The 20,964-nt window shown below is 44.9% G+C and overlaps 1 protein-coding gene across 4 annotated transcripts in view; it reads right to left on the bottom strand.

Moving 5' to 3' along the window:
- KIF21B (kinesin family member 21B) overlaps nt 1-20,964 on the bottom strand; it is a 768,527-nt gene that overhangs the window by 62,802 nt on the left and 684,761 nt on the right. The window contains exon 33 of one of the 4 annotated variants that reach the window (XM_056557611.1): nt 13,595-13,857. The exons of 2 other annotated variants lie outside the window; for them this stretch is intronic. In XM_056557611.1, the coding sequence (XP_056413586.1) occupies nt 13,725-13,857 (133 nt within the window). In that variant the 3' untranslated portion in view covers nt 13,595-13,724. Of the gene's footprint in view, nt 1-13,594; nt 13,858-20,964 lie in introns of those variants that run through there. One more of the 4 variants, XM_056557613.1, reaches the window with a different exon arrangement.

Below are 20,964 nucleotides of genomic sequence, written 5' to 3'. Positions count from 1 at the left end.
GGGAACAAGCTACAGGCGTACCCATTGCTACTCCGCTCTTTTGGCTATACCATACATTATTAAACTGAAAAAAATTGTTGGACAGGATGAGAAGGTAATAAATGTCTAACTCTTGTCTGTTTTTTGCAATAACTCACGTACACAATCTATGGCCAAATCTTGCTTGTAAAAAGACTCTCAATATCTAATGAGGCTAAAATTCAGCCTTCATGCCAATTTATTTTGTTCACTAAACTCAAAAACTTGTTGGTGTCTTTAACTAAAGTAGGAATTTCTTTTAACAGTGGGCGCAAAAGCCAACCTGCCTACTGCATACTCCCGGGTGGGGCCTCCAACGTTTTATGGACCTTCGGTACAAAGTAACTGGGATTGGCAGGGAGTAGCTTTTTGGCAGTGCTTTGGGAGATGGTTCCAACTTCCACAAATTTCCAAAGCAGGGATTGTAATTTAGATGTTAGTTTCGGGATGGGATTTTCTTTTAACAATTCATAATTGTTTCTATCAGATAGTTGACGCTCCGCCTCCTGGAGGTAATATCGTTCTGTCATTAGGACGACATTACCTCCTTTGTCCGATTTCTTTATAACCACCCCTTTTAGGTTTTTTAACCAATAGAAAGCCTGTTTTTCTTTTTTTGTGCGGTTGGGACCATCTACTGTAACACCTCCTGTGAACACATCATACGATTTTTCTTTCATATGCATTTTACTCATATCACTTCCTAGAAATTCAACCAACGCTGCTAAACAATCATTATCGGTCTCACTGGGATCTATAAGCAGTCTGAACCCCAACAGACTAATGGTTGCAGGGGTTTCGCCCTCCATTGGATTCCGCTCATACTGCTTATTGTAGAAATGTTTCTTGAGATTTAATTTACGTATCCCTTTAAAAAGATCTATTTCAAAATCTGCCTGGTTAAATTCTTTCACAGGACAAAATTGGAGTCCCTTTAGTAACACCGATTCCGTTGCTTCATCTAATACAATGTCTGTGAGGTTTATGATTGTAGCTGCTTTATTGCTGTTTCCACCAGAGTATGTCCCTTCTTGTGCTCTGTTCACATTTATTGTGCTTGCCAGGAGACTTTCTTCCTTTTCATTGCCATTTCCCTGTTGAAGTCCGATTTTATTTTTGGTATTGCGCCCTCATCTGGTTCTGTTTCTAAAGGGGCCGATTTCCCTTCCAGTGCATACCCTGTGTTTTTTGTTCCTGCATTTTTTGTTGCCACTGCGTTTTTCCTTGTATTTGTTTCCTCAGAGCCGCTGGACTCCGACTCTGTGGTCCAAAAACCACAGTTTTTTTTCTCATTATTGTTTCTTCTCTGTCTGTAATTTCTTGTATTTCTGTCTTGGGCATTTGCATTACGCTTTTTATTGTTTTTTTTTTCATATAGATTTTTCCTGAATCAAAGTCTGCTTTATATCTAAGGAACTTGTCCCATTTTTGTTCCTTTATAGTACATTGTAGGTTTAGTAATTTCGTTTCCAGTTTTTTTGGGAAAATTCTGCCTTTGGGTTTCCGAAACTCGTGTGCGTAGTTCCAATTTAGCCCCACCTAGCATTTCCGTAACTGCCGCATACTCTTCTTCATTGTGGGGTAAAATCAATATCAGCATATTCAAGATGTAACTGTTCCCATTTTTTGATTAAAAAAAGTGGGTCGTCCACATACTGGGAAGGTTCCTTATAATTTCTGAGTCCTCTAGGAACACGACCACTATCCTTATACGATTTCAGGGAACCAATGGTCCAATAGAGGTGCATCTCTCTTTCAGCTAATTGCTGGATTTTATTTTCCACTCCTTTAATGCTCATCAGTTGCAGTGTTTCAGCTTCATTGCATTGGAAATAGGGTTACCAACCAAAAAGATTTTGCTTTGCATTCCAATTTAGCCCAATGGCGGATCAAATAAAAAAAAAGCCATACAAAAGAATTGGTACCTAGTACAGAAAGGCCCGATCTTAGGCCAGTTTATTCAAAAGAAGATCCTCATAGCATTCAAACGTATCCCAAACATAGGGGACATCATAACCCGTAGTCAATTCCTTACAGAGAAATCTGATTGGTTAAACAGCACGGCCCCAACAGGGAACTTTAAATGTAAAGGTTGCAATTGGTACAACAATTTAATTCAAGGTAAAGGTTATAATATTGGAGGTCATTTCATACAAATCAAAGAATTCATATGCTGCTGCACAGATTTAGTAATTTATGCACTGACATGTGAATGTGGTCGTTTGTATGTGGAGAGTACCACTCGACCCATGCACACACGATTTAGGGAGCATATCTATTCCTTAAGGTCAGGAAAGGACTCCCCAAGAGTCATACAGCACTTTAATTGTTACGCCGAGCGCTCCGGGTCCCCGCTCCTCCCCGGAGCGCTCGCAGCATCCTCGCATTCGCAGCGCCCCGGTCAGACCTGCTGACCGGGTGCGCTGCAATATCTCTCTCAGCCGGGATGCGATTCGCGATGCGGGAGGCGCCCGCTCGCGATGCGCATCCCGGCTCCCGTACCTGACTCGTTCCCCGTCTGTCTTGTCCCGGTGCGCGCGGCCCCGCTCCTTAGGGCGCACGCGCGCCGGGTCTTTGCAATTTAAAGGGCCACTGCGCCACTGATTGGCGCAGCAGGCTTAATCAGTGTGTTCACCTGTGCACTCCCTACTTATACATCACTTCCCCTGCACTCCCTCGCCGGATCTTGCTCTTGTCTACTCCCTTGTACCGCGCCTATCTTCAGCAGTCAGAGAGGTTGAGCCGTTGCTGGTGGATACGACCTGGTTGCTACCGCCGCTGCAAGACCATCCCGCTTTGCGGCGGGCTCTGGTGAATACCAGTAGCAACTTAGAACCGGTCCACCAACACGGTCCACGCCAATCCCTCTCTGGCACAGAGGATCCACCTCCAGCCAGCCGAATCGTGACAGTAGATCCGGCCATGGATCCCGCTGAAGTCCCACTGCCAGTTGTCGCCGACCTCACCACGGTGGTCGCCCAGCAGTTGCAACAGATAGCGCAACAAGGCCACCAGCTGTCTCAACTGACCGTGATGCTACAGCAGCTATTACCACAGCTCCAGCAACAATCTCCTCCGCCAGCTCCTGCACCTCCTCCGCAGCGAGTAGCTGCTTCCGGCCTACGATTATCCTTGCCGGATAAATTTGATGGGGACTCTAAGTTTTGCCGTGGCTTTCTTTCGCAATGTTCCCTGCACTTGGAGATGATGTCGGACCAGTTTCCTACTGAAAGGTCTAAGGTGGCTTTCGTGGTCAGCCTTCTGTCTGGGAAAGCTCTGTCATGGGCCACACCACTCTGGGACCGCAATGACCCTGTCACTGCCTCTGTACACTCCTTCTTCACGGAGATCCGAAGTGTCTTTGAGGAACCTGCCCGAGCCTCTTCTGCTGAGACTGCCCTGCTGAACCTGGTCCAGGGTAATTCTTATGTTGGCGAGTATGCCATCCAATTCCGTACTCTTGCCTCCGAATTATCCTGGAATAATGAGGCCCTCTGCGCGACCTTTAAAAAAGGCCTATCCAGCAACATTAAAGATGTGCTGGCCGCACGAGAAATTCCTGCTAACCTGCATGAACTTATTCATCTTGCCACCCACATTGACATGCGTTTTTCCGAAAGGCGTCAGGAGCTCCGCCAGGATATGGACTTTGTTCGCACAAGGCGGTTTCTCTCCCCGGCTCCTCTCTCCTCTGGTCCTCTGCAATCCGTTCCTGTGCCTCCCGCCGTGGAGGCTATGCAAGTTGACCGGTCTCGCTTGACACCAAGAGAGGACACGACGCCGCATGGAGAATCTATGCCTGTACTGTGCCGGTACTGAACACTTCTTGAAAGATTGTCCTATCCGTCCTCCCCGCCTGGAAAGACGTACACTGACTCCGCAAAAAGGTGAGACAGTTCTTGATGTCAACTCTGCTTCTCCACGCCTTACTGTGCCTGTGCGGATATCTTCCTCTACCTTCTCCTTCTCTGCTATGGCCTTCTTGGATTCCGGATCTGCAGGAAATTTTATTTTGGCCTCTCTCATCAACAGGTTCAACATCCCGGTGACCAGTCTCGCCAGACCCCTCTACATCAATTCTGTTAATAATGAAAGATTGGACTGTACCGTGCGTTACCGCACGGAACCTCTCCTAATGTGCATCGGACCTCATCACGAAAAAATAGAATTTTTGGTCCTCTCCAACTGCACTTCTGAAATTCTTTTTGGATTACCGTGGCTTCAACGCCATTCCCCAACCCTTGATTGGTCCACAGGAGAAATCAAGAACTGGGGTACTTCTTGTCACAAGGACTGTCTTAAACCGGTTCCCAGTACTCCTTGCCGTGACCCTGTGGTTCCCCCTGTATCCGGTCTTCCTAAGGCTTATATGGACTATACTGACGTTTTTTGCAAAAAGCAAGCTGAGACTTTACCTCCTCACAGGCCTTATGACTGTCCTATTGACCTCCTCCTGGGTACTACTCCACCCCGGGGCAGAATCTATCCTCTGTCTGCTCCAGAGACTCTTGCCATGTCGGAGTACATCCAGGAGAATTTAAAAAAGGGGTTTATCCGCAAGTCCTCCTCTCCTGCCGGAGCTGGATTTTTTTTTGTGTCCAAAAAAGATGGCTCCCTACGTCCTTGCATTGATTACCGCGGACTTAATAAAATCACGGTAAAAAACCGCTACCCCTTACCTCTTATCTCGGAACTCTTTGATCGCTTACAAGGTGCCCACATCTTTACCAAACTGGACTTAAGAGGTGCTTATAATCTCATCCGCATCAGGGAGGGGGACGAATGGAAGACTGCATTTAACACCAGAGATGGACACTTTGAGTATCTGGTCATGCCCTTTGGCCTATGCAACGCCCCTGCCGTCTTCCAAGACTTTGTTAATGAAATTTTTCGTGATCTCCTATATTCCTGTGTTCTGGTTAATCTGGACGATATTCTGATTTTTTCTGCCAACTTAGAAGAACACCGCCAGCATGTCCGCATGGTTCTTCAGAGACTTCGGGACAATCAACTTTATGCCAAAATGGAGAAATGTCTCTTTGAATGTCAATCTTTTCCTTTCCTAGGATACTTGGTCTCTGGCCAGGGACTACAAATGGACCCAGATAAACTCTCTGCCGTCTTAGATTGGCAACGCCCCTCCGGACTCCGTGCTATCCAACGTTTTTTGGGGTTCGCCAATTATTACAGACAGTTTATTCCACACTTTTCCACTATTGTGGCTCCTATCGTGGCTTTAACCAAGAAAAATGCCAATCCCAAGTCCTGGTCTCCCCAAGCGGAAGACGCATTTAAACATCTCAAGTCTGCCTTTTCTTCTGCTCCCATGCTCTCCAGACCTGGCCCATCTAAACCCTTCCTATTGGAGGTAGATGCCTCCTCAGTGGGAGCTGGAGCTGTCCTTCTACAAAAAAATTCTTCCGGGCATGCTGTGACTTGTGTTTTTTTTTCTAGGACCTTCTCCCCGGCGGAAAGAAACTACTCCATCGGGGATCGAGAACTACTGGCCATTAAATTGGCGCTTGAGGAATGGAGGCACCTGCTGGAGGGATCAAAATTTCCAGTTATCATATACACTGATCACAAGAATCTCTCCTATCTCCAGTCTGCCCAACGACTGAACCCTCGCCAGGCCAGGTGGTCGTTGTTCTTTGCCCGTTTTAACTTTGAAATTCATTTTCGCCCTGCTGACAAGAACATTAGGGCTGATGCCCTCTCTCGTTCTTCTGATGCCTCTGAAGTAGAGGTCTCTCCGCAACACATCATTCCTCCTGACTGTCTGATCTCCACTTCTCCAGCCTCCATCAGGCAAACTCCTCCAGGGAAGACCTTCGTTTCTCCACGCCAGCGTCTCGGGATTCTCAACTGGGGACACTCCTCCCACCTCGCAGGCCATGCGGGCATCAAAAAATCCTTGCAACTCATCTCTCGTTTTTATTGGTGGCCGACTCTGGAGACTGATGTTGTTGATTTTGTGCGGGCCTGTACTGTCTGTGCCCGGGATAACACTCCTCGCCAGAAGCCTGCTGGCCTCCTTCATCCTCTGCCTGTCCCCGAACATGCTTGGTCACAGATTGGTATGGACTTTATTACGGACTTGCCCTCATCCCGTGGCAACACAGTTGTTTGGGTGGTCGTTGATCGATTTTCCAAGATGGCACATTTTATTCCTCTTCCTGGTCTTCCTTCAGCGCCTCAGTTGGCAAAGCAATTTTTTGTACACATTTTTCGCCTTCACGGTTTGCCCACGCATATCGTCTCGGATAGAGGCGTCCAATTCGTGTCTAAATTCTGGAGGGCCCTCTGTAAACAGCTCAAGATCAAATTAAACTTCTCTTCTTCTTATCATCCCCAATCCAATGGGCAAGTAGAAAGAATTAATCAGGTCCTGGGTGACTATTTACGGCATTTTGTTTCCTCCCGCCAGGATGACTGGGCAGATCTTCTACCATGGGCCGAATTCTCATACAACTTCAGAGTCTCCGAATCTTCTGCTAAGTCCCCATTTTTCGTGGTGTACGGCCGTCACCCTCTTCCCCCCCTCCCTACTCCCCTGCCCTCTGGTTTGCCCGCTGTGGATGAAGTGACTCGTGATCTTTCCACCATATGGAAAGAGACCCAAAATTCTCTTTTACAGGCTTCATCCCGGATGAAAAGATTTGCCGATAAGAAAAGAAGAACTCCCCCCATTTTTGCTCCCGGAGACAAGGTATGGCTCTCCGCTAAATATGTCCGCTTTCGTGTCCCCAGTTACAAACTGGGACCACGCTATCTTGGCCCTTTCAAAGTCTTGTGCCAGATTAACCCTGTCTCTTACAAACTCCTTCTTCCTCCTTCTCTTCGTATTCCCAATGCCTTCCATGTCTCTCTCCTTAAACCACTCGTCATTAACCGCTTCTCTCCCAAACTTGTTTCCCCCACTCCTGTTTCCGGTTCTTCTGACGTCTTCTCCGTGAAGGAGACTCTGGCCTCCAAGACTGTCAGAGGAAAAAAAAAATTTTGGGTGGATTGGGAAGGCTGTGGCCCAGAAGAGAGATCCTGGGAACCTGAGGACAACATCCTAGACAAAAGTCTTATCCTCAGGTTCTCAGGCTCCAAGAAGAGGGGGAGACCCAAGGGGGGGGGGTACTGTTACGCCGAGCGCTCCGGGTCCCCGCTCCTCCCCGGAGCGCTCGCAGCATCCTCGCATTCGCAGCGCCCCGGTCAGACCTGCTGACCGGGTGCGCTGCAATATCTCTCTCAGCCGGGATGCGATTCGCGATGCGGGAGGCGCCCGCTCGCGATGCGCATCCCAGCTCCCGTACCTGACTCGTTCCCCGTCTGTCTTGTCCCGGCGCGCGCGGCCCCGCTCCTTAGGGCGCGCGCGCGCCGGGTCTCTGCAATTTAAAGGGCCACTGCGCCACTGATTGGCGCAGCAGGCTTAATCAGTGTGTTCACCTGTGCACTCCCTACTTATACCTCACTTCCCCTGCACTCCCTCGCCGGATCTTGTTGCCATTGTGCCAGTGAAAGCGTTTCCTTGTGTGTTCCTAGCCTGTGTTCCAGACCTCCTGCCATTGCCCCTGACTACGATCCTTGCTGCCTGCCCTGACCTTCTGCTACGTCCGACCTTGCTCTTGTCTACTCCCTTGTACCGCGCCTATCTTCAGCAGTCAGAGAGGTTGAGCCGTTGCTGGTGGATACGACCTGGTTGCTACCGCCGCTGCAAGACCATCCCGCTTTGCGGCGGGCTCTGGTGAATACCAGTAGCAACTTAGAACCGGTCCACCAACACGGTCCACGCCAATCCCTCTCTGGCACAGAGGATCCACCTCCAGCCAGCCGAATCGTGACATTAATGAAGTGCATAAAGGTAATGCAGCAGCTATGAAGTTTTTTGGCATTCAGCGTATCCCATTCAAACCAGGCACTGGCAGGAAGAAAATCCTGCTCCGTACGGAAGCCAAGTGGATGCTGCACATGAACGTGCAAGGTAACCTTGGTCTGAATGATAAGCTGGATTTAAGTATATTTTTGTGATAGAAGAATGCAGAAGATATGCTCATTAGTAATTGCATTGCATTATGGTATGTTTTTAAACTTTTTAAAGTCACTTACACTTTTTTTGTAACACGCCTACCTGGTGACGTCAAGCTTTACAAGTGATGAAGTAGCTACAAGCTACGAAACAGCTGTCGCACCTTTCTGGGGAGAGGTCCCAGTGCCATCGCCCCCTGCGGATCTAGCTGCAGGATGCAGGATATAGATATATTGGAGAGAGTTCAGAGAAGAGCTACTAGACTAGTACATGGAAAGGAAGGTTTCAGGATCTTTATATGATATAAACTTTTTAATTCATAAAAGGGAATACAATACAGTAAAGGGGAAGAGTATAATAAAAAGTTGAAAACTACCACAAGGGGACACAGTTTTAAATTAGGGAGACAAAAATATAACTGTGCATTTCTATGTTTCACATTAAAGGCGTACTCCACTGGAAAACATTATTTTTTTTTTTTCTTAAATCAACTGGTGCCAGAAAGTTAAACCGATCTGTAAATTGCTTCTATTAAAAAATATCAATCCTTCCAGTACTTATTAGCTGCTGTTATGATCCACAGGAAGTTATTTTCTTTTTCAATTCCCTTTCTGCCTGAACACAGGGCTCTCTGCTGACACCTCTGTCCATAGGAACTTACCTGAGCAGGAAAGGTTTTCTATGGAGATTTGCTCCTACTCTGGACAGTTCCTAAAATGGACAGAGGTGTCAGCAGAGAGCACTGTGTTCAGGCAGAAAGGAAATTCTAAATGAAAAGAACTTCCTCTGTAGTTTACAGTAGCTGATAAGTACTGGAAGGATTAAGATTTTTTTAATAGAAGTAATTTACAAATTTGTTAAATTTTCTGGCACCAGTTGATAAAAAAAAAAAAATGTTTTCCAGTGGATTACCCCTTTAAACTTAATTCGCCATGTCCAAGCCTCCAGCTCCCCCGATCCCTCCTCTTTAGTGTCATGTTCAAATATTAAAATTCTACTTAGTAATCTCTCCACAAGGTTCTTATTAATCACCCAAAGTCCGAGCTATTTCTGACCTCATTATAGAAGGTGGTGGTGGCTCTATGTCAGAAGATTATTTTCATTAAGATATTCCAGAATAGTGTAATAGATGTATGTTGTGGGAGAGGCGAAGGCTCACCACATACGGCCTGCTGCTCTCCAGATAGTTAAAGGGGTTATCCAGGTAAAAACTTTTTTTTATATATCAACTGGCTCCATAAAGTTAAACCGATTTGTAAATTAAAACTTCTTAATCCGAGGAAAATGAAGATAAACCGGCACTCACCATTCTTCTCTCTAAAATTCTTTCTTTATTGCAGAATACTCACAATATTTAGAACGTAGAGGTTGGAGAGGGATCGACGTGGGGGGTACACAAACAGGCTGTTTGTGTACCCCCCACGTCGATCCCTCTCCCACCTCTACGTTCTCAATGTTGTGAGTATTCTGCAATAAAAAAAGAATTTTAGAGAGAAGAATGGTGAGTGCCGGTTTGTTTTCATTTTCCTCGGATTAAGAAGTTTGGATTATTTGCTGTTTCTAGCGAATCAGAGCACAACCATATCTCTATATTGTTCTCATATATGATATATCACATCCCAAGTCCCAACAAGTTTACCCTAGCAGTGCCGGACATTGTCGCTTTCTTTTTAGATTTGTAAATTACTTCTATTAAAAAATCTTAATCCTTTCAGTACTTATGAGCTTCTGAAGTTAAGGTTTTTCTTTTCTAAGTGCTCTCTGATGACACGTGTCTCGGAAACCGCCCAGTTTAGAAGAGGTTTGCTATGGGGATTTGCTTATAAACTGGGCGGTTCCCGAGACACGTGTCATCAGAGAGCACTTAGACAGAAAAGAACAACCTTAACTTCAGAAGCTCATAAGTACTGAAAGGATTAAGATTTTTTAATAGAAGTAATTTACAAATCTGTTTAACTTTATGGAGACAATTGATATATATAAAAAAGTTTTTTCCTGGAATACCCCTTTAAGGCTGATTATACGGCCTGTTGCTCTCCACTATCGTCGCAGGCCTCGTTCTTGGGACATCACACGGCCGTGTCTCTCGGCATGGTAGTGCGGGATGCCAGCTCTGCTTCTGAGTGTTCTAGTAGGCTTGTTGAGCATTCTTTTTTGCCGGTCTCATTTTGTATTAGTATGCATTAGTTGCAGGAGGAGGTGGCTCATGAACGGAGCTCTGCTTCCTCCGTGCATTCCTCCAGCCACTACACTACTCAGATTCTCCGTCTGCTAGCCCTGCTCTGCAACATGCTGTCAGCAGATTGGGCTATATTCTGTGTGTGTTGCTCAGCTCATCCAGCTGGGACACACTGCCTGCTGATTATGCTATGTTGTGTGTGGGTGTTCTGCTCAGCTCCTCTGGCAGGGTCATGCTATCTGCAGGTTGTTCTACATTGCACATATGATCTGCTTAGCTCCCTTTTGCTGTTTCATGTTTTACTATACTGTATATATGATCTGCCCAGGGTACATGTCATCTGCTGGGCTTCTCCTCTTCCATACCATGATGACTGCAGATTGTACTATATTGTATTTTACATCTGCTCAGCATCTCCTGCTATGCGGCATGTTGCCTACATATTGTACTGTGCTGTATATATCATCTGCTCAGCCCCTCCTGCTCTATAACATGATACCTGCAATTTGTACTGTACTGTTCCCATCACATGTTCAGCTCCTCCTGCTCCATAACATAATGCCTGCAGATTGGGCTGTATTCTGTATATCATCTACTCAGCTCCCTCTGCTCCATAGCATAATACCTACAGATCGTACTATATTGTATATACAGTATTGTCTGCTCAGCTCCTTCTACTCTTGGATGGTGCCTGCAGATTCTACTGTATTGTATGTATCATCTGCTCAGGTTTCTGCATGACCCCCTTTCATACAGTGGCATTCAATGGTCGCTTTATATTTTTTCCACTTTCGCTATATTACTTGCATAGGGTATTATGGGTTTTTCTAAATCTGTTCCCTGTACTTCTTCAGTCACTTTATGTTCAGGTTGCAGCTTTAGTTACTGTTATGCTTTCATGTTCATCTAGCCTCATTGACGACTCAGTTCATTTCCTCTTTAAATTTCTATTTCTGTTGTAGGCACAGTTCAAGCCTCTGCAAGTTCACTTGCAGGTACATTCATCCCTTGTCTTCATTCATTCTGCTGGGTCTAGCTTGGTCTCAGCCATAACCATTCAATTTGTTCATTCAAGCACTAATCCTTCATCTTCATTCACGTTTCATGGAGTTCATTTCGGTAAGTAGTGCTTTGAGCTTGCTTCATGGATGGTGTATGTTCACACTTGCTTATTGGCCACCACAAGGTCGGGCCCTCTTTAGTGTTTGCCTTTCATTTCCATTCATTTACAGTAATATTTAATCATTCTGTTAAGTTTATTTCAGTAGTAGTGCTTGATTTTCTTTACGGTTGGTGTATGTTCACCCTTGGTTATTGGCCCCCACTGGGTCAGGCCCTCTTAAGTCATCTAAAGTTTACTCAGTCAGTTACTCAAGCATCAATTCCTGGTCATCATTTACTTCCTGTTGAGTTTAGTTCGGTAAGTAGTGCTTTGAGTTTTTCTTTGTGGTTGGGTTCATACACCCTCGATCCCTGGCCATCACGGATTCGGGCCCTCAATATTGGTTAACAATCAATCTTAGGATGTCTTTGGTGTTGCATGTTAAGTTCTCATGAATGGTCGTTCTTTTCAGACCATCATTAGTTTTCATATATTCTCTCCTGACATACCCATGTACTTACGTTTCAGGGTGTTGGGTCTTTTTCTATTCTTACCCTCTCCACAAGTCAGTTGTGCGCATGTCTTTGGTCTATTAATTTCCTTGTTATGTTTGTTTCAGACTGTGCATGTCACTTAGAGGTTAGTGGCCACCTTCAAGGTCGGGCCCACGTACGTCATCGGTAACCTCAAGTAGCACAGTTCATGTTCGGCTAGTTCTTGGTAGAATCGTCACTGCTCGTTCTGCCGAGAAGTCCCTTTCTAGTTTTGTATAATGATAGCTATTAAAAGGACAAAGGGTTAAAATCTACTATATTGCCACAGTTAGTATAATATACTGGTGAAAGAGTGTATAGTTCGGTACAGGGTTTATATTCCACACAGACCAGCAGCCTTAGCTGACCACGTATATTTCACAATGTTTACATATTTATTCATATCTGCCCAAGCTGCAGCCCTGGGTGTTTTAACTGTGGCAACAATGAAATTATTAAAAGGGTTCTCCGGTGCTTAAACATCTTATCCCCTATCCAAAGGATAGGGGATAAGATGCCTGATCGCGGGAGTCCCGCCGCTGGGGACCCCCGGGATCATGCATGCGGCACCCCGTTAGTAATCAGTCCCCGGAGCGTGTTTGCTCTGGGACTGATTACCAGCGACCACAGGGCGGGCGGCGTGTGACGTAACGCCTGCGCCCCCGTGCGACGTCACGCTCCGCCCCTCAATGCAAGCCTATGGGAGGAGGCGTGATAGCTACCTCCTGTAGGCTTGCATTGCGGGGCGGAGCATGACGTCACACGCCGGCGCAGGCGTGACGTCACACGCCGCCCGCCCTGTAGTCGCCCGTAATCAGACCTGGAGCGAACACGCTCCGGGGACTGATTACAAACGGGGTGCCGCGTGCATGATCCCGGGGGTCCCCAGCGGCGGGACTCCCGCGATCAGGCATCTTATTCACTATCCTTTGGATGGGGGATAAGATGTTTATGCACTGGAGAACCCCTTTAAATGTATTTCTGTAACCATCAATACGCTTCTTACACCTCTCATCCAGAATGTTTGACCACTCTTCCTTTTCAAACTGCTCCAGGTCTCTCTTATTGGAAGGCACCTTTTCCCAACGGCAATTTCAAGATCTCTCCACAGGTGTTCAATGGGATTTAGATTTGGACTCATTGCTGGCCACTTCAGAACTCTCCAGCGGTTTGCCATCCATTTCTGGTGCTTTTTGACATATGTTTGTGGTCATTGTCCTGCTGGAAGACCCAAGATCTCGGACCCAAACCCAGCTTTCTGATACTGGGCTGTACAGTGCGACCCAAAATCCATTGGGAATCCTCACGTTTCATGATGCCTTGCACACATTCAAGGCACCCAGTGCCAGAGGCAGCAAAACAACTGCAAAACATAATTGAACCTCCACCATATTTCACTGTAGGTACTGTGTTCTTTTCCAGTAGGTCTTGAGATATGTCCCTCAGAAGATCCTCTGCTCAATTCAGTGAATTGCACAAGGGGGTGGGGCTTCGCCCATTCAATTTGCATATTCATTGTCTGTGACTCCACTTCACTGTGATGTGGAGTTACAGACAATGAATATATAAATTGAGTGGGCAGAGCCCTGCCCCCTGTGTGTGATTCACTGAATTTAGCAGAAGATCTTCTGGGGGACATATCTCAGGACCTACTAGACATATTTAAGTAAGTGACTCCTCGTTGGACTCCAGTTCATCCCCACTATAACCCAGTGTATTGGGTTTCTTGTAGGTGAACAGGCTGACAGATTTCCTATTAGGAAATATTAAAAGATATTAAAAGAGAAACAACGGTGAAATTAAATGTGTACAAATCAACTGATGCTAGAAAATAAAATTACTTTTATTTAAAAATCTTAATCCTTCCAGTACTTATCAGCTGCTGTATACTACAGATAAAGTTGTGTAGTCATCTCCTGACTGACCACAGTGCTCTCTGCTGACACCTCTGTCCGTGTAAGGAACTGTCCAGAGTAGAAATGGTTTGCTATGGGGAGTTGCTTCTACTCTGGAGGAGACGTGAGAAAAACATCTACACTAAGGAAACGTACAAAGTAGTGAGAATACATTAAACTTAACATTGTCAACTTCTTAATAAATATGTCGCATGCACATCAAAACCACCAACAAAGAAAGGGTGGAGAAAAACAACTACACTAAACATCCTTTGATAAATCTCAGTGACACAGATTGGGACTTTGTTCTCAGAAATAAAAGGAAAAAACTAAAAATGGGACATTTTGAAGAGCATCCTAAATAAATCTTGTGAATGACATACACCCTATGGGAATAAAAGTGTTGAAATAGGAGAAAACCAATGTGGTTAATCAAAACAGTTAGGATAAGAGGAAAAAAGTCAGACTACTAAAAGAGGAAGGTAGTGGGAAGGCCTTGAGTTGATAGCAGTAGCAGGTGATATACATTCATTGACTCTGCTTCTTAGTTGGTCTATGTGCCTCCTTAGAAGATGGCCATCAGAAGTTCTAACTTTCCACTACAGATGCTGGTATCTATCTTGGTCCCATTTCTAGCATATACATTATTCCTTTAAGAAAATATCTTATGGATGAGGAGTTACATTTTTTAGACAGTCTGACATCCAACTTGTTTTGATATTCAGATGTGAGATCAGGATGAAGTCTATCCAGACAGGTCCTAATCCTTTTATTCATCAGCAGTTCTGCAGGGCTGTATCCTGTACTGGACTATGGTGTCACATGTTGTTATGGTAGATATTGTTGCCAATCAGTGATTCCAATCTCCTACAACAATTATCTTTAAAGCATCTTTAGTATGAACCATATGCTCTGCTTGTTAATTTGAAAAAGTATACAATGGAGTGATTGTAACACTGAATAAGATTATTTTCCATAAATACTTTGAACTCTGAAGATATAAATTGTGGCTCATTGCCTGACACAATTGTATCAGGTAATCCATGTGTTGTGAACGAAGGGCCCTTGCGTATTGGAACTTAAAGGAGTACTCCGGTGGAAAACTTTTTTTTTTAAACAACTGGTGCCAGAAAGTTAAACAGATTTGTAAATTACTTCTATTAAAAAATCTTAGTACTTCCAGTACTTATTAGTGTCTGTATACTACAGAGGAAATTCTTTTCTTTTTGGATTTATTTTCTGTCACAAACACAGTGCTCTCTGCTGACATCTCTGTCCATTTTAGGAAATGTTCAGCGCAGCATATGTTTGCTATGGGGATTTTCTCCTGCTCTGGACAGTTCCTGAAACGTACAGAGGTGTCAACAGCGAGCACTGTGTTCATGACAGAAAAGAAATCCAAAAAGAAAATAATTTACTCTGTAGTATACAGCCGCTAATAAGTGCTGGGAGGATTTAGATTTTTTAATAGAAGTAATTTACAAATCTACGAAAAATTGGAAAGTGCTCACGTTCTCCGTGCTCGTGCCAGGACTTCCTTCACTGCCTCCAGAATAGAAAAAATCCAAGTGTAGTCACAGCATCGGTAAAATATCCATTTATTAGAAATCCATAAAAAATTCAAGAGATACAAAAAAGGTGCAACCAGCATGCTGGAGGTCAAAACCTCCCCCTCTGACGCGTTTCCGCCCTTAGTCTTAGATACAAGGGGTAGTATTGTCTGGTATTTAACGGAGCTCAAGCTCTGCCCAATATAAAGAGTGAATTTACAAATACATGTAAAAGACACAAAAATAGCAAAATACACAGTGCAGAAAAACTCAGAAAAAACCTCTATACGTACAATAAAAATTATGCATATATAAAAAAATATGATAGAAAAAAGAGGAAAAGGTTTTTCAATAACTCATAACCAAATCAAGCCTATGATTCATGCCCTTCGGGTACGAGGTATTAAACATCAATATCCAATAACCTTCTCGATTTAGAAGTTTGGAACGTCTGTCTCCTCCTCGCTGTGGCTTTGTAACCCTTTCTATTCCAGTTATTGTAAGGGTGCTAACATTGCCCGTGTGAACAAGGGAGAAATGTTTGGAGACGTTGGAGGGATTTCTGGTATTGTGAGTTGCTTCATATATATGTTCTCGTAGTCTATCCTTAATGCGTCTAGTAGGGCATCCAACGTAGCCTAAATTACATGAGGTACAATGTATGTAATAAATTGCCCATGTAGTATTGCATTTGATAAAGGAAGAGATAGTATATACAGAGCCTACAATGCTTTCATTAATTACTTTGGTCTGATTCATAAACGCACAGCAACCGCAACGGTTGCAACCACATTTAAAACAACCTTTCAGTTGTAGCCAGGTATATTGAGGATTATTATTGGTATTATCTTGTACATGTGAAGGTGCTAAAATAGTTTGTAGATTAGGAGGGCGTTTTGCAGAAAATCTGCAGCCATTATGAACAATATTTTTTAGAATATTATCTTGTTCTAGAATAGGGAGATATTTTGTAACTATATTTCTAATGCAATTATATTGTTTGCTATATGTAGTTACAAAAGTAATATTTGTTCCACTTAGGTCATTTTTATTTTTGTGTTTGTTATTATTTTGTTTTCTAGTTTTTTTTTTATCACATAATAAATGTTCCCGATCTACATTTTGTGCTTTATGAATAGCTGAATTAATTATACCTGCAGGATAATTTCTTTGTTTCAACCTTAACGAGATTTTAACACTTTCAGCTTCGAAAAGTTCCAATGAGGAACAATTCCTCTTACTTCGAATAAATTCACCATATGGTAGATTTTTTATTATAGGTCTCGGATGACACGATTTAGCGTGCAACACTGAGTTGCCTGCAGTCGACTTCCTAAACGTTGATGTGACAATTTTTTTATTCATAATATCCAACCTAACATCCAAATAAGAAATAGGAGTCGGGTGAATATCATTGGTGAATTACTATTCAACCCCTCTACATGGTTATTAATGAATATATTAAATAGGACAGGACCCAAGACTGACCCCTGTGGTACCCCACTAGTAAGAGTCACCCAATCAGAATAAGTACCATTAATAACCACCCTCTGTTTCCTATCACTGAGCCAGTTACTTACCCACTTACACACATTCTCCCCGAGCCCAATCCTTCTCATTTTATGCACCAACCGTTTATGTGGAACTGTATCAAATGCTTTGGAAAAATCCAGATATACGACATCCAGCGATTGCCCCTGGTCCAGTCTGGAGTTCACCTCCTCATAAAAGCTGATCAGGTTAGTTTGACAGGACCGATCCCTCATAAATTCATGCTGATATGGAGTCATACTTTTATTTTTATCAATATACTCCAAAATAGCATCTCTTAGGAAACCCTCAAACAATTTACATACAACTGAGGTTAAACTAACAGGCCTATAATTCCCAGGGTCACCTTTTGTACCCTTTTTAAATATCGGCACCACATCTGCCATGCACCAGTCCTGGGAAACAGTCCCTGATACTATAGAGTCATTAAATATTAAAAATAGAGGTCTGTCTATTACAATACTTTCCTTTATGAGATTCACAGGTCTCAGTCTCCCAGTTTATATCAGGATAGTCAAAGTCCCCCATTATTATCACCTCATTCTGATTTGCTGCCTTGTTTATTTGCTTCAGTAGTTGATCTTCTACCTCTTCCATTATGTTTGTCAGTTTATAACAAACCCCTATCAGAATTTTTTTTTAATCTCCATATATTTCTACCCATAATGACTCCACATTATCATTTCCCTCCCGTATATCCTCCCGCAAAGCGGCCTTCAGACTGGACTTTACATAAAGACAAACTCCTCCCCCTTTCTGTTTTGTCCGATCCTTCCTGAATAGACTACCGTATATACTCGAGTATAAGCCGACCCGAATATAAGCCGAGGCCCCTAATTTCACCCCAAAATCCCAGGAAAAGTTATTGACTCGAGTATAAGCCTAGGGTGGGAAATACATCATCCCCCCCTGTCATCATCCAGACCCCCGTCATTAACATCCTCATCATTATCACCCTGTCATCATCCAGACCCTCATCATCATCACCCTGTCATCATCCCCTTGTCATCATCCCCTTGTCATCATCCCACACCCCCCCCTTCATCATGCCCTTGTCATCATCCCCTTGTCATCATCCCCACCCCCCTTAATCATCCCCTTGTCATCATCCCACACCCCCCCCTTCATCATGCCCTTGTCATCATCCCCTTGTCATCATCCCCACCCCCCTTCATCTTCCCCTTGTCATCATCCCACGCCCCCCTTCATCATCCTCTTGTCATCATCCTCTTGTGAACTATTCGCCCTCAGTGGTCTTCAACCTGCGGACCTCCAGAGGTTTCAAAACTACAACTCCCAGCAAGCCCGGACAGCCGATGGCTGCCCGGGCTTGCTGGGAGTTGTAGTTTTGAAACCTCTGGAGGTCCGCAGGTTGAAGACCACTGCGGCCTTCGACATCATCCTGCCCCCTCTCACCCCCTTTAGTTCTGTACAGTACTCGCCTCCGCTCGGCGCTGGTCCGGTTCTGCAGGACTGTCTGGTGAGGAGGTCGTCCGGTGGGATAGTGGTTCCGGGCTGCTATCTTCACCGGGGGCGCCTCTTCTCCGCGCTTCGGGCCCAGAATAGAGGCGCTGCCTTGACGATGACGCAGAAGGACGTTGGTAATGAACGTACCTCTGCGTCGTCGTCAAGGCAACGTGACTATTCTGGGGCCGGGCCCGAAGCGCTTAGAAGAGGCCTCCCTGGTGAAGATAGCAGCCCGGAACCACTATCCCACCGGACGACCTCCTCACCGGACAGACCTGCAGCACCGGGCCAGCACCGAGCGGAGGCGAGTACTGTACAGAACTAAAGGGGGTGAGAGGGGGCTGGATGATGTCGAAGGCCGCAGTGGTATTCAACCTGCGGACCTCCAGAGGTTTCAAAACTACAACTCCCAGCAAGCCCGGAGAGCCGATGGCTGCCCGGGCTTGCTGGGAGTTGTAGTTTTGAAACCTCTGGAGGTCCGCAGGTTGAAGACCACTGCGGGTGGAGAGTTCACTCGAGTATAAGCCGAGGGGGGTGTTTTCAGCACGAAAAATCGTGCTGAAAAACTCTGCTTATACTCGAGTATATACGGTATATACCTGTATGTTGACCGCCCAGTCACAGCTATCGTCCAACCAAGTCTCTGTTATACCCACTATATCATAATTTTCTTCAGACATCAACCACTCCAGTTCCTCTGTTTTATTGGTCAGACTTCTGACATTAGTCAACATGCAATACAATGGTGTATGATTTTTCATCCTATGAAGCCTATCCCTATTAACTATTCTAACCCCTCCCTCCGGTCCACCTCCAGGTATTTACTAAGTCCCCCCTCTCTATCCACACTATCTTCACCCTCTACGTTGTAGGTTCCCTCCCCCAGTCCCTAGTTTAAACACTCCTCCACGCTTCTAGCCATCTTCTCCCCAAGCACAGCTGCACCCTCCCCATTGAGTTGCAGGCCGTCCCTACGGTAGAGCCAGTAACCGACAGCGAAGTCGGCCCAGTTCTCCATGAACCCAAACCCCTCCTTCCTACACCAGCTTCTGAGCCTCTTGTTTACCTCCCTGATCTCCCGCTGCCTCTCTGGTGTGGCTCGTGGTATAGGTAATATTTCAGAAAATATTACATTGGAGGTCCTTGCCTTATGCTTGCAGCCCTGAAATCATTGTTAAGGACACTCCACCTACCTCTTACTTTGTCATTGGTGCCAATATGTACCATGACTGCTGGATCCTCTCCAGCCCCACCCAGCAACCTGTCAACCCAATCCGCGATGTGCCGAACTCGAGCGCCAGGAAGACAACACACTGTTCGGCGATCCCGGTCTTTGTGACAGATCACCCTGTCTGTCCCCCTAATAATTGAGTCCCCCACTACCAGTACCTGTCTGGCCTGCCCTGCACTCCTCCCTCCCTCCTTACTGGAGCAGACACCCCCCTGGCGGTCAGAGGCAGTATCTTGCTGCAGTACTGCTAGCTCTGAAATGGCATCCCCCTCATCTGCCAAAAGGGCAAACTTGTTGGGGTGTGACAGTTCAGGACTAGCCTCCCTGACACTTTTCCCTCTACCGCGTTTTCTTACTGTAATCAAGCTTGCTGCCTGACTGTCCTGCACCTCCGTCCCACTATACTACCCTACCTCTACCCCAGAGAGTACTTGCTCAGTGAACAGGAGACTCCTCTCCAAGTTGTCAATGCTTCTCAGTGTTGCCAGTCGCTCCTCTAGATCCAGGATCTGGGCTTGTGTTGCTGTTATTCTCCTATATGTTATTTATGTGTTACTGTACCCTTAAGAGAGGAGCTGTGTAAACCCCATGTGAGCCTGCCTGCCAATAGGAACCCCTAAATTCTTCTCCATATAGTATAGTGGGGGGAGGAGTTCAGTTTAGCCTAAGAATCATTGTGGTAAAGGTGTAAGGTGTGTTGTTTGCTCTATTCTTATTTAAAAATCTTAATCCTTCCAGGAGTTATCAGCTGCTGAATGCTCCAAGTTCTTTTCTTTTTGAATTTCCTTACTATCTTACCACAGTACTCTCTGCTGACAACTCTGCCCATGTAAGCAACTGTCCAGATCCGCATATATTTGCTATGGGGATTTGCTCCTGCTCTGATCAGTTCCTGACATGGACAGAGGTGTCAGCAGAGAGCACTGTGGTCAGACATAAAATAAATTTAAAAAGAAAGGAACTTCCTGTGGAGCATACAGCAGCTGATAAGTACTGGAAGGGTTAAGATTTCTGAATAAAAGTGATTTACAAATCTGTTTAACTTTCAGGCACCAGTTGATAAAAATAAAAAATGTGTTTTTCACCGGGGTACCACTTTAATCAATTTGTACAATATACAATTTGTCTGATTTTCCCAGAACAAACAAACATAGCTCAGTTTTATTTTTACCATAGCAATTAAAAAAATTAATGCTGAGCTGTCACTGGTTGCTATAGATAATTTAGCCACATTTTTTTTTTCAGAAAGATTGATACATTTGGCCCATATAACTTAAAACTCCTCAATAAAAGTGTGGTTTGGATAGCATGTCATCTGTTTTAATATTCAATGTGGAGGTGATGACCAGCAGGCCAAACAATACCCGCACTCACCGCACAGTAAGCGTCTTCAAACTCCGAAATTGGACATCACCCAGCGG

Source organism: Hyla sarda, chromosome 2 (assembly GCF_029499605.1).
Source record: "Hyla sarda isolate aHylSar1 chromosome 2, aHylSar1.hap1, whole genome shotgun sequence".
NCBI lineage: Eukaryota > Metazoa > Chordata > Amphibia > Anura > Hylidae > Hyla > Hyla sarda.
The sequence above is the reverse complement of the archived record's forward strand: the minus strand, read 5'-3'. Positions and strand labels throughout refer to the sequence as shown.